The sequence below is a fragment of the Colobus angolensis genome, unplaced genomic scaffold, assembly GCF_000951035.1.
Source record: "Colobus angolensis palliatus isolate OR3802 unplaced genomic scaffold, Cang.pa_1.0 Scaffold6, whole genome shotgun sequence".
NCBI classification, from domain to species: Eukaryota; Metazoa; Chordata; class Mammalia; order Primates; family Cercopithecidae; genus Colobus; species Colobus angolensis.
Window position 1 is genome coordinate 17273155 of NW_012119598.1, and position 19162 is coordinate 17292316.

The 19162-nt window shown below is 45.9% G+C and overlaps 2 protein-coding genes across 2 annotated transcripts in view; one reads left to right on the top strand and one right to left on the bottom strand.

The window, feature by feature from the left end:
* The window catches only part of GMPR (guanosine monophosphate reductase), a 48659-nt gene extending 44198 nt beyond the window's left edge, over positions 1-4461 (top strand). The window contains exon 9 of the mRNA XM_011962740.1: positions 4389-4461. Coding sequence (XP_011818130.1) covers positions 4389-4395 — 7 coding nt within the window. The 3' untranslated portion in view covers positions 4396-4461. The remainder of the gene's footprint in view (positions 1-4388) is intronic.
* A 9918-nt stretch (positions 4462-14379) lies between these two features.
* The window catches only part of ATXN1 (ataxin 1), a 454497-nt gene continuing 449714 nt past the window's right edge, over positions 14380-19162 (bottom strand). The window contains exon 2 of the mRNA XM_011962741.1: positions 14380-16554. Within this exon, the coding sequence (XP_011818131.1) occupies positions 16024-16554 (531 nt within the window). The 3' untranslated portion in view covers positions 14380-16023. The remainder of the gene's footprint in view (positions 16555-19162) is intronic.

The window sequence follows — 19162 nt, forward strand, 5'->3', positions numbered from 1 at the left end:
CCAGGATGGTCTCGATCTCCTGACCTCGTGATCCGCCCGTCTCGGCCTCCCAAAGTGCTGGGATTACAGGCTTGAGCCACTGCGCCCGGCCAAGGGGTTCTTTTAAAAGAGGCCTAATTTGTATCCAGTTAGCATTTGCAGTGTTTGGGGTTCCCAAAAGCAAGTACAGAGAAGCAGTGTTTGGGGATGGGTTGGAAGTGTGACCAGGGATGTATGTGAGTGGGTACCAGTCCTGAAGGGAGTACTCCAGACCTCTGGGGGTGGGCAAAATTATTGCCTTGTCCTTCCAGTAGAGCCTGTGCTGAGCTATCCCTGTAAACTTAGATCTCTAGCTTGAGAAGAGTTCAGGATGAAAGGATTGAGTTGAAGAATGGCTCTCCTTTTGCACAGAAAACCATAGGTGTGGTCTAGACCGCTGCACGGTGGCCAGGCCTTTCCTGAAGAATGCTGCATACAGCTCATACTGCGTCTCACCTGCCTCCAGGCTCTGAAAGTCGACACAGCAGCATTTTCAGCCATTTAGTTGTGTTATCCCCTGTAGAAGTGGGGCTTACTTCTGCTGATGTGTGTTTATTTTGTATTTTTTATTTTCTTTGTGGAGGAGTCATGCTCTGTCACCCAGGCTGGAGTGCAATGGCATGATCTCAGCTCACTGTAACTTCTGCCTCCCGGGTTTAAGTGATTCTCCTGCCTCAGCCTCCCGAGTAGCTGGGATTATAGGTGCCTGCCATCACGCCCAGCTAATTTTTGTGTTTTTAGTTAAGATGGGATTTCGTCATGTTGGCCAGGCTAGTCTCGAACTCCTGACTTCAAGTGATCCACCCACCTCGGCCTCCCAAAGTGCTGGGATTATAGGCATGAGCCACCGTGCCCGGCTCCTGATGTGTGTTTTTAATCCATGGTCTCCAAAGACACCTGGGTCTTTTCCTGATTCGCTTCCATTTTAACTCTCTGCATGTGTGTTTTAAGAACCTGATGATGGGGCCAGGCACAGTGGCTCATGCCTGTAATCCCAGTGCTTCTGGAAGCCAAGGTTGGAGGACTGCTTGAGCCCAGGAGTTCCAGTTAAGCCTAGGCAACATAGCAAGACCCTGTCTCTACAAAAAGATTAAAAATTAGCTGGGTGTGCTGTCACATGACTGTACTCCCAGCAACTCAGGAGGCTGAGGCAGGGAGATGGCTTAAGCCCAGGAGTTGGAGGCTGCAGTGAGCTGTGATCGTGCCACTATGCTCCAGCCTGGGCAACAGAGTGATACCCTGTCAAAAAAAAAAAAAAAAGAACCTGATGACGGTATACTCACTGCCTCACCGTGCTCCATAGAGCCTACTGTTATTCTCATCAGGATTAGTGCCGACAACAAGCTATACAAAATGGGGGCAGGACCAAAGGTCCTCCATCCACAGAGGGAAGCTGGCTGTGTGAATCGGCTGGTTGCCTTTCTCCAGGAAACCTCAGGCTTCTCTCTCCAGTTTTCAGACTCTATCCCGTGCTAGAGTGGAAACCTAAGCCCTCCCTGACTGACACTCTTTATTTCCTACCACTCATTCCACACTCAGAGGGTCATTTTGAGGACCTGGGATTCAGATGTATTATATAAGGTTTATACCAAGCTAGCAGCAAAATCTCAGAACTCCACTGAGATTTGTAGGTAGGGGGATTGGGGGATGGGGCGTATTCTACCCGAGTTCTGATCTTCCATGGGGTTCTAGCAGACTTACTTCAGTTCTCATTCACCTCAGTCTCTTTCTCTTTTGGTGGTGAACCCCAATAAAGATACTATAATACGGGAAAAGCAGGATGGGAAAGATCGATGGGGACTGCATCAATCAGAAATGAGAGATGCACTTCTTCCAGGTAGTCCCTGAAGCCCTCTTTCCCCCATGCGGTCCCTGAGAGAGGAGGAGGTTGCACAGTTGGGTAAGGAGGAGGCACTAAGCTGGACCTATGGCCAAGAAGCTTCGTGCTTTACCAGCAACTGTTGTCATCATCCAAGGGCCTGCATGTGTCTCCTCTGTGCCAGAATGTAAGTGGAGCTTTCATGGGTGAGCAGTAGCTAGGTGCTTTGCCTGGAGTACCTTTTTCACCTTCGTGGCTGCATCTTTTTTGGGTTCTAAAAACAATTATAGAATCAGGAAGGCCAGAGCGGGCTATGGCACAAACAGAAGCCAGAGAACTGAGAGAAAAACCGTCTCCTGTAATTTCAGCAGTGTTTAGATATAACAGAAAAAAAAAAAAAAAAAAAGATTCAGCAGTAGCAAGACCCTATTCTGGAAGTGGATTCAAATCTTTAACAAGGAAGGAAATTGCTGAGAAAATTAGAACCTTAATCCGAAGGCTGCAGCCTGAGCCTTGCAGGCTGTACCTGTCCTGCCTTTCTGTTTGAGTCTCAGTCTCAATCTCTCTCTCTCTGTCTCTCTCTCTCGCAGTTTTCAGCCTCATGACCATGATCTCATCATGAGAATGCTTCCTGACTTTCACAAATTACTTCTGGCACAGTTATGTACACACTTCTGGTTCTTTCCCTATCATTAACTATTTCATTCTCGTGCTGTCCCCGGGAATGAAGTACCTTCATTTTACAGATGAGCAGACTTAAGCATCAGCAAAAAATGAGCTCTAGATTCACACCAGTGAGAATCTAGAAATTTCCAACAAGCTCCAGGAAGGCCATGGAAATATCTTATGAAAACAAAATGTCAGTCATTGCAGGCACATGTGTACAGACACCTGTCTGGGGTCACGGAGTGCTGAGCCCTGAACTGTCCTGGGTATGACCAGTGACTTTGGCTTCCTGAGCTTGGGGCTCTACACTGGCTGATGGTTTAAGTAGCTAGATTTTACCCAAGGGTAGTCCTGCCTGTTCAGCGACCAAGAGTTAACCCTGTTTTGAAATTCTAGGTAACGAATGTCTGGTCAAGAGATGCTCTTCAAGGCAGGTGGATCACCTAAGGTCAGGAGTTTGAGACCAGCCTGGCCAATATGGTGAAACCCCATCTCTACTAAAAATACTAAAATTAGCTGGGAGTGGTGGCAGGCACCTGTAATCCCAGCTACTCAGGAGGCTGAGGCAGGATAATTGCTTGAACCCAGGAGGCAGAGGTTGCAGTGAGCCGAGATTGTGCCACTGCACTGTAGTCTGGGCGACAAATGCAAAACTTCATCTCAAAAAAAAAAAAAAAAAAAATTAGATGCTCTGATGTTCTTTTTCTAGCTAAAGAGAATGGCTACAGAAGGTTCCAGAATTTGGGTACTTGTTAGAACTTGCATGGCCCTTAGATGGGAACTAGAGTTTTGCCTAGATTTCAGATTTCCTTCTGGTAATACATACATCTGATAATACACACATATGTAATATACACACATTCTGGTAATATATACATGTGTCTGGACCACATCCCCATTTTGCAGTAAGGGGACATGACCTGTGTTACCCAAGTAACAATCAAGCAGTGTTACATGGTGGCCTTGTGAAGAGAGGGACATGGGCTCAGTGGGGACAGTGAAATGTTGCTTGGTGTTCATGCCATAGGCCAGACCTTCTGAATTTCTAAATACTCCTCTGAAAATGTGAAAGATGCTATCCAAAGCCTGGAAGCCTCCGGTGCTAAGAGAGGTCTTGATTCTCCTCTGATTCCACCTTGCTTAGACCCACACCTGTGCAGGGCAATAGGTGTAATGACCTGTAAGAGAACAGGGAGGCAAACCGGGGGTGACTGGTGTGCCCAGCAAAGCAGAAAGACAGGCAGGCTATCCGAATGGAGCCACTTTAATGAAATCACCTTGCTGGTGATTTCCACGTAAGCTAGTAGGACCTGAGTTACCCATTTTATGTCCTCCTCGTCCTGGTCGTCCCCCTTGCAGACACTCGGTCTCTGATCTTAGAGCAGGCAGGAGGTGAAGCTCTGGACTTTTCCTGTTGTTGATCTAGGAGGGCAGGAGGCTGTTTCCAGGGGGAATCTGCCAGGGCCATTCTGGGGACATTTTGGGCTCCTGGTTGTTGAGAAGTTGGTGTGCGTGTTGAGGTAGAATAGAAAGGTAAAGGTGGTTTCTGTTAGGGGCAGAGGGGAGCACCTTGCTGGAGAGAATGGCACAAAGCGGGGTGGTATGGGTCCCCAACTCTTTCAAGGGCTACTCACCAGGACTTTCTTCTTCCCAGCGTGCAGGGCAGCCAGCAATGAGCCCGTGCCCTTTGGGTGGGAGGAATGTGTTCATCTGAGATGCTGGTGATCACGCTGGCACTTGGTAGAAATGTGGGGGTGGGGTCTGGTTTTCTGAGTGCCTTGGGGGCTGCAGAAAGTGCTGGAGCTGGGAATAATTCTAACTGGGTTCTTAAGGGCATGGGGGGTGGGGAACTAGGTAAAAAGAAAACTTGTTTTGTCTTCCAGAGCCTCTGAGGGTAAGACGGTGGAAGTGCCTTACAAAGGAGATGTGGAAAACACTATCCTGGATATTCTCGGGGGACTGAGGTCCACGTGCACCTACGTGGGGGCCGCCAAACTCAAGGAGCTCAGCAGGAGGGCAACGTTCATCCGGGTGACCCAGCAGCACAACACCGTGTTCAGCTAACCCCGGGAATGAAACGGCGTCTGGCTCGAGTAGAAGCATCCAAACCTGCTTTTCCAACATCTCCCTCCTACTCTGTTCCGTCAGAGCTTCCGGCTGCTCCCGAATGGTGCAATGCTGTGTCCTCTCTCCTCTCTCCTGCTGCCTGGCGGCTTCGGGGCCCTCCCGCCTGCCTTCTCGGGGCCCAGACACAAGGCACCGATTGGGCCAGCATCAGAGCCCTGCTGCCCAGAACTCACAACCTCGTTGTTCAAACCAACACTCGCACCTTTGTCTTTTTCTCTTTCTCTCTCCCTTTGTTTGTTTTTCTTTATTTTTTAAAAGAAGATGGTTTCACTTCAATATAATGCTATTAAGACTTGATGGAGTTGCTGGAGTTTGTACTTGCAGGAGTCAAGTTGAATGGTTTGGGATTTGTTTTGCCGTCTTCCTGGACAGGCCGGTGGCAAGCCACTCCTGGTGATTAGCAGACAAGTCACCTTAGGCGGGGCAAGGAGAGGAGGATGGTGCGGGAGCCGGGGGAGGACAGGCCGGAGTCAGAGTAACTGGCATCCCCCATCTCTAGCTTTTGGTTGTTGCAAAAGAACAACAGCAATTAACTGGACAGATGTAACATGAATTGTTTTCCCAGCTGATACTCACAAAGTTGGGCCAATGTGTTTTCCCCACAAGTGTCATTACATGTGCTTTTCAGGGTCAAGTCATCTGTTGCTATCAGTTTGCCATCGCTGTTAGGAAGCTGTCCGTGTCCTGGCTTCTCATTTCGTTTTGTTCTGCTCCATCTTCTTTTCCCCCCTTCTCAGTCCCAACTTGTCTTACTTTGAAATTCCACAGGATGTTTTACGGGAAGGTTGTCTCCCAGGAAATGAGCAGGTGGAGTCACCCTGAAAAAGAGCCAAAGCTCTTCGATCAGTGGCACCCTAAGAGGCACTGGTTTGAGACATGAGTTAGAGCCGTTCCCTCAGTGTGCCAGGGAATCCTTTCCCCGAAGGATGACACGGCACTGCTGTATACGGGTCAGTTAACGGGCTGGGAACAATGACATTGTCTTGGAGAACTGGCCTCTGCAGCTGACCTGCGGCAGTCCACCAGGATGCCTGTTTACACAGTGAACACAGAAGAAGTGGCGACCGGCCACTTACCTTTGACGTATTGAGTTCCAGGCCTGGAAAGTGTATGTAGATCAGGATGTTTTACTTTACTTTTTAAGGCTGAAGAGCGGGTACACAAGTCAGTTTTCTTTGGAAAGGCAAGCAGTGACCCTGGAGTAGAGAAGATCCACAGGGTGCTGCTGTGCCAGGGTGAATGAATGGCCTGATTGTCCATGGTGACGGATGGCATGAGAAGGGTCCAACCAGAACTGTCACACTGGGATAATACAGGTCCACTGCTGGTCCTTTAAGAATACATTTAGAAATCCAGCCAGCAGCGTTGACTCCAATGCAATACTTTCCTCTACTAAATCCATCAAGAATTTATTTATTCATTTATTTTGAGGCAGGGTCTCACTCGTGTCACCCAGGCCGGAGTGCAGAGGCAGGATCACAGCTCACCACAGCCTCTGCCTCCCGGGCTCAGGTGATCCGCCGACCTCAGCTTCCCTGCCACCATGCCCAGCTAATTTTTGTATTTTTTGTAGACAGGGTTTCACCATGTTGCCCAGACTGGTCTCAGACTCCGGGGCTCAAGCCATCCACCTACCTCAACCTCCCCAAAGTGCAAGGATTACAGATGTGAGCCCCTGTGCCCGGCCCATTAAGAAGAATTCTTGGACCTGTAGAAACACAAGAGCTGCACTTTGGAGACGGGAGGGCCAAGAGGCTGTTTAACATGGAGCAAGACGTGCGGCTTGGCTGCAGGCTCCCCGCCATGCTCTCTGTGGTCCTGTCTGTGTGAGGTATGGGGCTCTCACGCTGGTCCTGTGGAAGGGGTGTTTCACGCGCATCTTCAAATGTTAGTTTCTAAGAGACTTGCAAAACAAGGGAAAGGGATGAAGGAGAGGACATCTTAAATCTATTAACATGGACCAGCAGTAGTAAGGGAGCTTCTTTCAGAATAGAGTGGTCAGGGAGGATGACGCCCATCTGTCGGCTTGCAGCACCCTGAGGGCTGTGCCCTTGTAGGGACACGTGCTGCTTTACCCATCTTCTGTAAAAACTTTGCAGACTGGTCCTTTTGTTTCCACAAACCAAAAGCAGATTCTTAGCAATCCAATCTTTAGGGAAGTGGAGACTGAGTAGTTACAAAGTCAAAAACTCCTCAGGACCATTTTGAAACAGAGGCTTCAGAAAGAGAACTTTTTTTTTTTTTTTTTTGAGACCAAGTCTTGCTCTGTCACCCAGGCAGAGTGCAGTGGCACAATCTCGGCTCATTGCAACCTCCGCCTCCCAGGTTCAAGCGATTCTCGTGCCTCAGCCTCCAGAGTAGCTGGGATTACAGGTGCCTGCCACCACGTCCAGCTAATTTTTGTGTTTTTAGTTTCAGTAGAGACGGGATTTTGCCATCTTACCCAGGCTGGTCTCAAACTCCTGGGCTCACGTGATCCACCCACGTCGGCCTCCCAAAGTGCTGGGATTACAGGTGTGAGCCACTGCACCTGGCCCATAAAGAGAACTTGTAAGGCTCCATCACCCCTTGCCTTAGCAGGTTCATCTCGGCCTCTGAGAGGAATGGGGCTGGGGAAGTCCACACCGGAGTGTCCCTTGGACCAGGTGTCCTACAGGACCTGGAGATGAAACTAACAGCCTTGCTGCTGACCCACTGGGCTTCCTGTGCCGGCGCTGGGGGAGGAGGAAGAGGAGAGCCAGTGAACTCGATGCCATTCACCTTGGGCTGCTCTGGCTGCTCCATCTGAGGGCTCTGGCAATGCTTTTGATAGTTTCAAGGCCTGCCCCACTGCAGCACCTGAAGCTATGGTTCCCCCGAATTGATTTCACCAGCTGAGGTAAGTAGCACAGCCACTGGACCCCAAACTTACCAGAACAAACAGCATCTCACACAAAAGGGGAAGGCAGAGATGCAGTCTGCTTTGCCAGGTTTGCCCACAGCACACGGGCACATTTGCCCGGGCTACTCTCGAGGACCTGGGGCAGCCCTGCTAGCCTGAGCTACACCTACGCAGCTCTGGTTTGCTGTGCGTCCTTTCACATATTTATTATATAATGTGTCAGGACCTCAACTATTACGTAATCAGAGGAGGGTCCAAAACACCTTCCCAAGAAGATAGTTCCTCCTTGGCTAAGTGAAAATGAATTTAACCCCAAGTGTTCTACCACCTCTGTGTATCCTTAAGGCTGGAAGGACTTGAGGTGGGTGCAGGTGGTTCCACCTGGAAGCCATGGGTTCTTGAGGAATTACTTTCTGGCACAACTGCCAAGCCACATCTTTCCAAGACGGCCCAGTGCACAGCTGTAGTGTGGTACTCTTGAGGTAAACAGGGGGTTCCTCCACATGCTGAGAGACCTGCTCAAGGAGTTGGGTATTTTTTGCTTTCGAGTCAGAGTTTTGCTCTGTTGCCCAGGTTGGAGTGCAGCGGTATGATTATGGCTCACTGCAACCTTGACCTCCTGGCCCCACGTGATCCTCCCACCTCAGTCCCCCAAGTAGCTGGGACAACAGGCATGAGCCACCACATCCGGTTAATTTCATTTTTTGTAGAGATGAGGTCTTACTATGTTGCCCAGGCTGGTCTCGAACTCCTGGGCTCAAGCAGACCTCCTGCCTCGGCCTCCCTAAGTGTTGGGATTACGGGCATGAGCCACTGTGCCCAGCCTGCTCGCTGAATTTCTAATGAGCTTGAATTACAGGAAATAAAAATAAATTTTCCACTTTCAGACCACTAACCAGTTTAGAGCAAATCTGTAAAGAGTGTATAGATTATGCCACACGAGCCCATGAAGCTACCACATGTTTAAAGACAAACATACCTCTTGTGAACAGCAGTGTTCAGCTAGGAGGCATAAACATGAACTGAAGAAACCAAGACATCAGGTATGGCTGTGTGCCTTTTATCTGAGAACCTCATCTCACACATACTCTTCACCCCAAAACATTAGCAGCGAAGGCAATGCCTCATGTCACACCTCCCCACCTCCGACCTACCCAGGGAGAACTTGTGAGCGGGAGTCAATGAGGAGGAGGAATTAGCACTCTTTTCCTGGCCTCTTCTTTGAGGACCCAACAGAAGGCAAAGACACACATCTGCAATTGGCACTGTTATTTTATTAGTACGAGTATACTGAAACAATAAACTTGTACTGGTATACAGACAATTTATTTAAAACAATTTTGTTCAAATTTTGAATCAAACATTGTTTTATTATAATAATGAAATAATTTCTACCTAGAAAACCTGCAAGCACCATCAAAGAAAGGGACCATAAAATTCAATAAACAGACTCGAGTGTATCCTACAAATAGACACACCACGATTAGAAAATAGAATATGAATTCTTCCATTTTTTAATATTTGTTTTAAAAAAGCTAGTGCAAGTACAATATTTTACACTGGAATTACAGAGAGTATGCACGCATATGGAAAAAAGTTCTCCTGTCACAATAAAAGCTCTTAACTATTATGTATGCACTTAAAATTTTCTTTTCAATAAGGTGCAAAACATCATTCCTTCCCTAGTTCTCCTCTGTACTGGCCATGTCAGTCTGGTAGTGCCCTCAGCCCAAGCTCTGGTGTCTGTTTCCCTTGGCCTGTGGGAGGCATACGATTGGAAGTTTGGTGGGTAATGACCCGATATCAAAATATCCAGTGGTACGAGTCTCAGAGATGGCTCTGGAGCCAGGACTCCACTGGCTGGAAATGAAGACTGTCTAATCTGAAGGTCACCACAAGTACTGACAGGACTGTCTTGAAACCTCCTTTCGGCTGACACTAATTTGGGTTAAGAGTTGAGCAGTTCAGGCTGGGGAGAGGAAGAAACCCCGCCAAAAAGGGCAGTAGTCACAGAACCGAATGCACAGGTATCAAGTTCCAATGCACTGACTAAAGGATTTACCCCACTCCTGGACCAGATTACCAAAAGAGTAGGTGGTTCCTGTAAGAACCAGAGAAAACCTGTGCACTGAGCTGCTTGGTAACTGCTCTGAAGACAACAGCTTAAGCTAGTGTCACCTAATACTTGGTATTCTGGAGGACAGTATGTTATCTTGGTAAGGATTACTGTAAACAACGCTTCCAATGAAGGCCTTCAGATGGGCCACAGAAAAGGAGACAGGCTCATTGGCCATCCAGACAGCAAACAAACTAAAGGGAAAGAAAACGTGGGTGAAGCCTCCAATGTATCTGCAGTGGAAGACTTGAGTCCTTTCAGATAAGAAAAGGTATGGAAATTCTCAGAGATTGTTATTGTATAGATACTACCTGTTGGCCAAATGCACTTAATTTTAATACAGTTGAACCATTTGTATGCAAGTCATGAGGACATGAAAAACTGAAGCTGTGTCCCCTCCCGCCATTACACAGGAGAAAGTTAGCTACCAGAACAATTGCCTTCAACGAGAAGGGAGGGGACAAGATTCTGAATTTAAGAATTGTAAGTGGGGTGCTTAATATCCCCACTGCTGTCCAGTTTCCACTGTCTGGCTTGATTTTTGGACAGGAATACTATTCTGAGAAGTAGATCTGCATTTATTTTGGCCTCTTTATATTCAATAAAAATCAAAATAAAACTAAAGTAAAATGAGGCATTTACATTGAAATCATGTTTTTACCCCCCCTATTTAAATGAGGTGTGGGGGGAAAGAAGGTTAAATTTTGTTTGTTTGTTTTTGTCCCCATAATGAGTCCTGTTTGATTGGTAGCCTGGATCCCTTGTTACAAACACTTCGTGTTCAAGATTATATTCTTTGGGTTTATAGGAACAGGAAGTGCTGAAAATGTCAAACATCATCTCTGAAGAAAAAGAAGTTGCAATGGCTTAAGAGTTTAGACTAAGAAGGGAGCTCAGAGAAGTACTTTCAGCATAGGAATGAGCAGTATTCTCAAATCACAGAATACGGAGTTCCCCTCCCTCAGACGAGGGCTATGTGTAACAGAAAGAACAATAAGCATAGGTATAGTTTAAGAGCCTTTTACGTAGTAATTCTTCCAGGCCATAACCATACAAATCTGATCATTTAGACATGACAAATTTCTATATACAAAAAAACATGTAACTTTCAACCCTTCTCTGCTTTATTTATTTATTTATTTTTTTACAAACAAAGTATGAAACTCATTGTTTCAACAGATCCATATCTTTCAAACACTGAATGAATCGTTTTGACATTCATTTTTCTTTTGTGCAATTTTTTAAAACATTACCTGTACTCCTCAAAGTGAGTGCTTCAAAATTTTGTTTTCTTCAGCTTCTCAAATTAGGTGTACATTAAAAAAAAAATTCCCACAAGGTATAGTGCTACAAGAAAAGATCCTATCAGTAAGGTAACATATTTGAAGCGAGGTCATCTATGTAAAAGAAATCTCAGCCCCGGAGTAGAGGTGTGCAAGTTGTTTGGAGTTTCCCTATGCCAGAAACACAACACGGTCCGTGGAAAAGAGAGGAAACCAACCCAACACAATAGCAGATGCATGTGCTTTATAAAAAAGTATATTCTCTGTATATTTATTACTTGATGTGTTCTTAAATTCTCTATTTCAGAAATTCTGGGTTAAAAACAAATGTGGAAGCAAAGGCCTCCACGCCACTTTAGAAAAAAAAAAAAAAAAAGTGTGATTCTCTTTCCTTTCATATCACCACCGAAGAAACCGAATTGGGCCACGGAGTCTGCTGGCCCTGTTTTCACCTGGTGCAAATGGAAGTGCAAAGGGTTTCAGAAGGCAACAGACCAGTCTGTTGAGCTGCTTGTGGTTCATGAAACCGTAGCCATGACAACCAACACAGCTCAAGAAGCCTGGCCTTCGGTCCCGAGAGCTCTGCTTCCTCACCCATATCTGAAATAGCATGGCATTAGTGTCTTCAAAAGCACTGGAGATTTTTCTCTCTATGAAAGAAACAGGTTTCCTTAGTAGTCACAGATGTTAAAGGGTATTGTCAATCGTTTCCTTAAAAAACAAAACAAAACAAAATCCAGAGCTACAACCACAAAAATAAATTTTGGCAACATATTTCAGTAAAGATGAAACTATGTGCAAAGAGTGGATTTTATGATTACTAGGAGCTACTGTTCATCTTGAACATGCAGCATTATATTGCAATCTATGCGGTATCTAAGGAGTAATCCACAAGATGCAGGAAATCCAAACATTCCTTGAAGTTGTACAACCCTACTCCAGAGCAGTCAAAGTGCTGCTTCTGGACACATCCGCGTACCACACACACACCAGCCCCGTCCCTGAGTAAGAGGTGTGAAAGGGTCCGCAGAGTCCCTTTAGGGGAGAAGGAGGGATGCTGCCACTTCCTGGTGGGGGGAAAAACCCAACACACTCACCTAACAGAAAACATAGAGGCTCACAATTCCGAGTTAGAAATGGGATCAAGAACAACAACAGAAATCAAATCATCCCAAACTAAACTGGGTGAGTTAGGGAAAACGAAAAATTGACCGACATAGAAAATTATCCTGAAAGTCCAAATGAAAATGCAATTTGGATTTCCACTTTAAAGGATCTGAGGTAAGTGGCACCCATCTCTGAATCCCTCCCTCCCCCCTCTGCCCCAGTGTGGCCCCGACAAACTGCAATAATTCTTAAGTTAAACATTCTAAGGAACAGTCATTTTCTATATTTAGAAATCCCTAGAAAGAGAGGTTCTTGTTTGTTGGTTTCTTATTAATAATATTATTATTTTTTCTTTTCGCCCTGACTAATTTCTTGGTGATTGTGTTCCATTGTAAACGCAAAAGGCCTGCTGTTATTAGTTTAAAAATGGGAAACAGGAAAGAAAGAACAAAAGACGGCTGTCGGTAAATATTGCAAAGTGGACATAGTACAGAGGCACATGGCTGATCCTCGTAAGCTGAACGGCACCGAAGAATTTCTACCCCTGTCATCGTTAATGTTTGCTACACAGAAGCGGTGACAGAGGCTGCTCTGGGAGCCTTGGGGCCCACCAACGTCTGCAAACAGGAGGCTCCTGCCCTCTGTGCGTTCTTCCTATTTGAAGAGAAAGCTGCCACAAGGGAGTGGTGACCGTGGGTGGCAGGTGGTCGTCCCCTCCACAGCCACTGGCCAGCACGCTCAGAACGCACACACACAACAGGCCACACTTCCCGTCCAGGCTCAGAGGCAGGGCTCCAAGTCTCAAGGACACAGACCCCAAGGAGGGGCCTGCCCACTCGCAGAAAAGACCGTGGAAAATGGGTTAACTCCAGGCTACATGGCTCCAGAGTGCGTCTTAGAAATGAATCTGCCTCCTTCCTCTCCACACTCCACATTCACTATTCCGTGTGGTGACAGGGGACACTGCGGCTCCTCCCCCAGGTCTCCTTGGCTGGCTCTTTCTGCAACGTGGCGGCCGACGCGGGGCTCCTGAAGGCTCCCCGCCCCAGCACTCAGCATCCGCAGCAGGGGAAAGGTGGGAAGCTCTCTCCCTCCTGGCTCCTTCCCGCCAGCCCTGCTCTGGCCAGAATGGGAAAGACCAACCAAATAAGGAAAAAGCCAAAAGGGAATGAGCTTTAACTATATAGCACACTGGTCAGACTCTATTGGCACAGAAAGTATTGCACATGCTAAAAAAGCAAGAGAATGAAATGGGACAAGTGTTTAGAAAGAACCAATTATTTTATAATTCCTATACCTGAAATAGAACCACAAAAATTATGATGATGTTCCTATTGCTCCAAACCACGTGTGTTTTCCCATCTTAGTGTTGGTTTAGTGGATCCAGTCAGTTCAATACTCGAAGTAAGCCAAAAGGTGGTGTGTGTTTTTCTGAGTCCACATGAGTTGTAAATAGTGATACTAATGAGAACAAAGTCTATGTGGCAGCCCGTATTCCTCTTACCATCAAAGGTTAAAAAACAAAAAGAAAAAACAAAACCTAATAATTGCAAGTGCCCTGAGCAGAATATATGGAAGATTAAGCAAGTTCTCTGAACAGAAACGTTTAAAAAATACAGCACTAAATAAGCAGTATGACTGCAAGAATGAGCCCACCCAGCTCTCTGCAAGCATGCTGAGAGGGTAATGAAATTCGAGGAAAGTCAAGGAACTATTCTAGCTATTCTAAACCTATTCAAATGTTTTTGGTACACCCCAGAAAATGGTTTACAAAAATCATTAGTCCTGGTGAGCCTTAAATGTAAATGAATACTAGACAGCCAAAATGTGGGTTGATACCAGAATTTTTTTTTTTTTTAATTTGTGAAATGAAGGAAGTACTATTTTCAATGGGGTAAAAGAAAAATCAGGTATTTGTTTAGGTTAGTTGCAGCCATCCAAGTAAGAATATTTAAAAATTTCTCCCTACTTATAAAACTGTTTTTTTAAAGCACTTTAAAGATGCATTCAAAACCCACAAATGATATTTCAGATCTCTGGGAATGAAAGGTTTAAAAACTATGAAATACCCTTTCTGGGTTTGTACCAAACATTAAATCTTGATTCGATTTTGAATAGAAAAAAAAAAAGTCATTCTGAAAATAACACTAATAACAACAATAATAAAATAATTGTTTAAAACAAAATCTTGCTCACATATATAAATGTCTTTATGGAAAACTCTCTCAATGAATCTGAAGAAAATTCTCAGAGTTTCTAAGAGCCTGCTAAGACCTGGCTTTTTGTGACAGATGTGGTAAAAAGACCAAAATGAATTTTCAAAGGAACATAACCTTATAAAATGGCCTAGAGTTTAGGCAGGTTAGAAAGAAATTTTGCTACATTTATTTATGCTCGTTCAGTCCCCCAAACCTTTCCCACAATGTTATTGGATAAAAACTGCAGGAATATCACACAAATTATAAACTCAATATGTGCAAATCGCAAGGTTCTTTAAAAGTTCATCTTAAAAAGAAAAACACTGGACAAAAATGAGTATTCTCTTCTCCATCCCTTTTCTCTCAGTTTCTCTGCCAACTCTGCATATGCCTTGAACTGATTCTCAGACATCAAAGTGAAAAGTGCCTCCCGTCAGGTAGTACTTGGTGGTCATTTATTGTCACATACTAGTTCATAATTCACATTCATCCCTTTAAACCACATTGAAACTTTCAATATCTTGCTCTTCAGCAATTCTGCAGAGCTGAAATGTAGTTACAGTGTTGAAAAAAAGAAAGCAACTTAGTTTTTTTTGTTTTTTTGTTTTTTTTTTTTCCCCAAAGAGTTTAAAGTGAGATACAGTACTTGTTGAATGAGAGACCAAGATGCTTGGTAATAAAGTGTGAACAGTATTTTTAAATGCTTAAAGATAGTAATATATGCTCATCTTCAAAATCTAATTCCTCATGTCACACTGGAATCTGAAAAAAAAAAAAAAGTGGCACCCGAGTTGTCCATAGTCATGAACTATAAACAGTACTAGAGTTCAAAGACAAAAAGATTTTGCAAACTAAACGTGAAGAGCTTCCGTTGCTCTCACTGAAGGGCAGTTTGCATCTACCTCTTGGGAGTGAAGTCAATGCAATAACCTGATTGGTTTACCTAACACTGCACAGAAACCAGCGTGGGTGTTTGCTCTTCCCCCGCCCCCACCCCCAACCCCCCTTACCCCATGTGGGGCCATGACAGCAGGGGCTTCCCTGTCCACCACAACACCCCGGTGACATCGCTGCACTAGTAAAAAGCAGAAATGAAATCCCGCATGTGGCAGTTGCTCTTTAAAAAAAAAAATATATCAGTGCAGTCAGGCCCCATAGGGGGAAATATATATCTATACAATTAAAAGTTGCTTTTATTGTAAAATAGGTTGGAGAGAAAAATGTTCTTTTAAATGGTTAACTTTCCAAATCTGCCGTCTGACGCGTCTCCGCCATGCCCTGAAGCTGGGTTCCTGATGTTGATTTTGCACGTGGGAACCCCAGGAGGACGCTGCTCTGAACCCCCGTCCCATGCCGATAGCAAGAGAGTGAGGCAGAGGGAGGCAGAGAAAAAGAGACCCTCACTCGCCGCCACAGCGCCTGTGCACCCCCACATGCGTGCACCCCTGCAGGACCCTTCCCACGGGACTTTTCTCCTGACACTAGCGGGAGTCCGCGCCCGTGGCTGCTTCTGGGCCGCTACAGAAAGCAGGCGCTGTGAAGCCCCGTTTCTTTCTTCCCCGGGGATGCGTGGAGCCCTGACTGCTCCTGCTGTGCCCTTCCTCCCGCCCGCTCACTGACAGACACTCGTGGAAAAAGCATATGCACCAGTCTCCTGCGACACACCTGCTGTAACTCTAATGACAAGGTTAGAACAGAAACCTAAAATAAGAGGATAACATGTAAATACTGTGTTATTTAGCCTACAGTACAGTAATCTGGATACAAATGATAAGGGAGAGCCACGTTTCCTTTCCCCCGCGCTGCCTCTACTTGCCTACATTAGACCGGCCTTCAATGCAAATCTTAACCTCCTGAGGAATTAGAGAAGGCTTGGGAAGAGTCAAAGGTGGTTCGTCTTCTGACTTCTCCAGTTTGCGGCTCTCCGGCGCCGACCACCTCCTCTTCCTCGTTGCCGCGGGCTTGCTGGGTTCTATTTTGGTGAGGAAGGGCGCTGCAGGCAATCCCATTTTCTCTGGAAACTTCAGTTCGCCATTCTCAGAGAGCATCTGGGCGCTCCCCTGGTTGATTCCGTTTTCCTGCTCGGCATACCTGTGTCTGCTGCCCGCCAGGCCGTCGGCCTTTGAGTGCTTCAGCAGGACGCTGGCGGGATCCACGGGCTGGCCCTTTTTAACAGAGCCGTTCTTCAGGTTCTTGAGGGTAAGCGAGATGCACACATCCCCAACTGAGAGTTTGGAACACGGCAAATCAAAGAGCTGGCTGGTTCTCTCTGGACAGCAGGATGACCAGCCCTGTCCAAACACAAAAAAAGGATACTCTACCAAAACTTCAACGCTGACCTGTGGAAACAGGGAGAGACAGAGAGAGGAACAAGGAAGGGAACAAATGAAAACATTTTATTCTTGTTTGATTTTATGCACACACACACTTATGAACTCACACATACACACATAGACACACACAGGCTGAACGGGGGAAAAATGACTCAGTGTGCAAACCTCCCTCTCCCCCAGTCACACACTATAAATGAGGCTCTTCACTTTGGGTTGTACCTGTACTTACCATAGGCAGAAGCCAGTGAAAAGACCATCAATATTCAAAATATTCCACCAAGTGTTAGCTCTGTAGCTGGTCTCTGTTAGAACCAGTCAATTAAACCCCAGCAATGACAGAACACCCACTTAGCTTTCAGCACCGAGCTAGGCTCTGCGGGTGGCTCAGAAGCCCAACATGGTCTTAGATTTTATGAGCCAATGGACAGCTGTTATTATCATACAGGACAGGACTAAACAGGGATCAGAGTGAGACTGTAGGTGAGTTCCAAGAGGCAGGCATGATGATGTGTTTATCATTGAGTCCCCAGCTCCTAAAAGGATGCTTGGTGGCAGGGCACAGTGGCTCATGCCTGTAATCCCAGCACTTTGGGAGGCCAAGGTGGGTGGTCACTTGAGGTCAGGAGTTCAAGATCAGCCTGGCCAACATGGCGAAACCCTGTCTCCACTAAAAATAAAAAAAATTCGCCAGGTGTGGTGGAGGGCACCTGTAATCCCAGCTACTTGGGAGGCTGAGACACGAGAATCGCTTGAACCCAGGAGGCAGAGGTTGCAGTGAGCTGAAATCGTGCCACTGGGCGATCTAGCTTGGGCCACAGAGTAAGACTCCGTCTCAAAAAAAAAAAAAAAAAGGTCAATTTTCAATGTCCTTTCTAGATGTAGTAGACTAGGTAATTTGGACCAACCCTCCTTCTGAGGACAACTAAAAACTCTGAACAAAAATGTAAGCAAACAAATAAATTTAAAAACTCTGGACAAAATGTTTAAACTTTTTTTCTAATAGTACTGGACAGCAAATAAGATAGTAAAAAGGCCAGGTGCGGTGGCTCATGCCTGTAATCCCAGCACTTTGGGAGGCCAAGGCGCATGGATCATCTGAGGTCAGGAGTTTGAGACCAGCCTGGCTAACATGGCGAAATCCCGTCTCTACTAAAAATACAAAACTTAGCCAGGTGTGGTGGCAGGCGTCTATAATCCCAGCTACTCAGAAGGGAGAATCGCTTGAACCCGGGGGATGGAAGTTGCAGTGAGCCAAGATTGCGTCACTTTATTCTGAGACTAGCCTGGCCAGCATAGTGAAACCCTGTCTCTACTAAAAATACAAAAATTAGCCAGGTGTGGTGGCAGGTGCCTATAATCCCAGCTACTCCGGAGGCTGAGGCAGAAGACTTGCTTGAACTCAGGAGGCAGAGGCTGCAGTGAGCCGAGATCGCAGCACTGCACTCCAGCTTGGGCGATAGAGTGAAACTCCGTCTCTCTGTCTCTCTCTCTCTCTGTCTCTGTCTCTCTCTCTCTCACACACACACACACACACACACACACACACACACACACACACACACACACACACACAAAGTTCCTGGGTTGGATCAGGAAAGGATGATGGCCCAGGCAGTTGAAGCTGGTGTTAGGGGTCTGTTTTCTCCTGAAGACACTTGAACATTCCAAAGTGGAGCAGTTGGGAAACCAAGTGGGCTTTTGATAATGTTAAAAGCATAGGGAAAAGGTAATGAAGTTCAGGGTACACCAAGGGAGGGTGCTCTCTGGTGAACCCCATTCTTTTCAGTTGTGACCCCAAAGCACTGTCCCTTAGAGGTGACAGTGAACCACAAGCCAACAGGCCTTTCAAGGTCTCAAGCTCAGATTTGACTCATCTGAGTTCCTAAAACTGGATTAAGGTCTTGAATTATTTTCACAATTTTGCAAATAAAAGCATTCAATTTAAAAAGGGGGGTGGTGGTCATGAGGAGACCAGATAACATGTATAAACACTAATAAAATATCAGATCTTATAAACGGATGCTCCAGGGCTTCTCATATAGAGTCATACATATAGACTTTACAATGACTATGCTTACAATATTTAGGAAGATTAAATACAGCTTGAGAATTTTGATAGGAAACTAGGACCTGTTTTTAAAAGATCCATGAAGCCAGGCATGGTGGCTCACGTCTGTAATCCCAGCACTTTGGGAGGCTGAGACGGGGATGATCACTTGAGGCCAGGAGTTTCAGATCAGTCTGGGCAACAAAGTGAGACCCTGTTTCTACAGAATTTTTTTAAAAAAATAGCCTAGTATGGTGATGCGCGCCTGTAGTCCCAACTACTCAGGAGGCTGAGGCAGGAAGATCTTGAGCCCAGGAGTTAGAGGCTGCAGTGAGCTATGATCGCAAGATGCACTCCAGCCTGGGCAAAAGAGTGAGACCCTGTCTCTAAAAAAATTAATTAATTTTTAAAAAGATCTATGAGAATTATAGAATTAAAATATACACCCATTGAAATCAAGAATGCAGTGAGTGTTCCAGTTGAACAGACGTGGATTAAGAAAGAATTCAGGGGCCGGGCGCAGTGGCTCAAGCCTGTAATCCCAGCACTTTGGGAGGCCGAGACGGG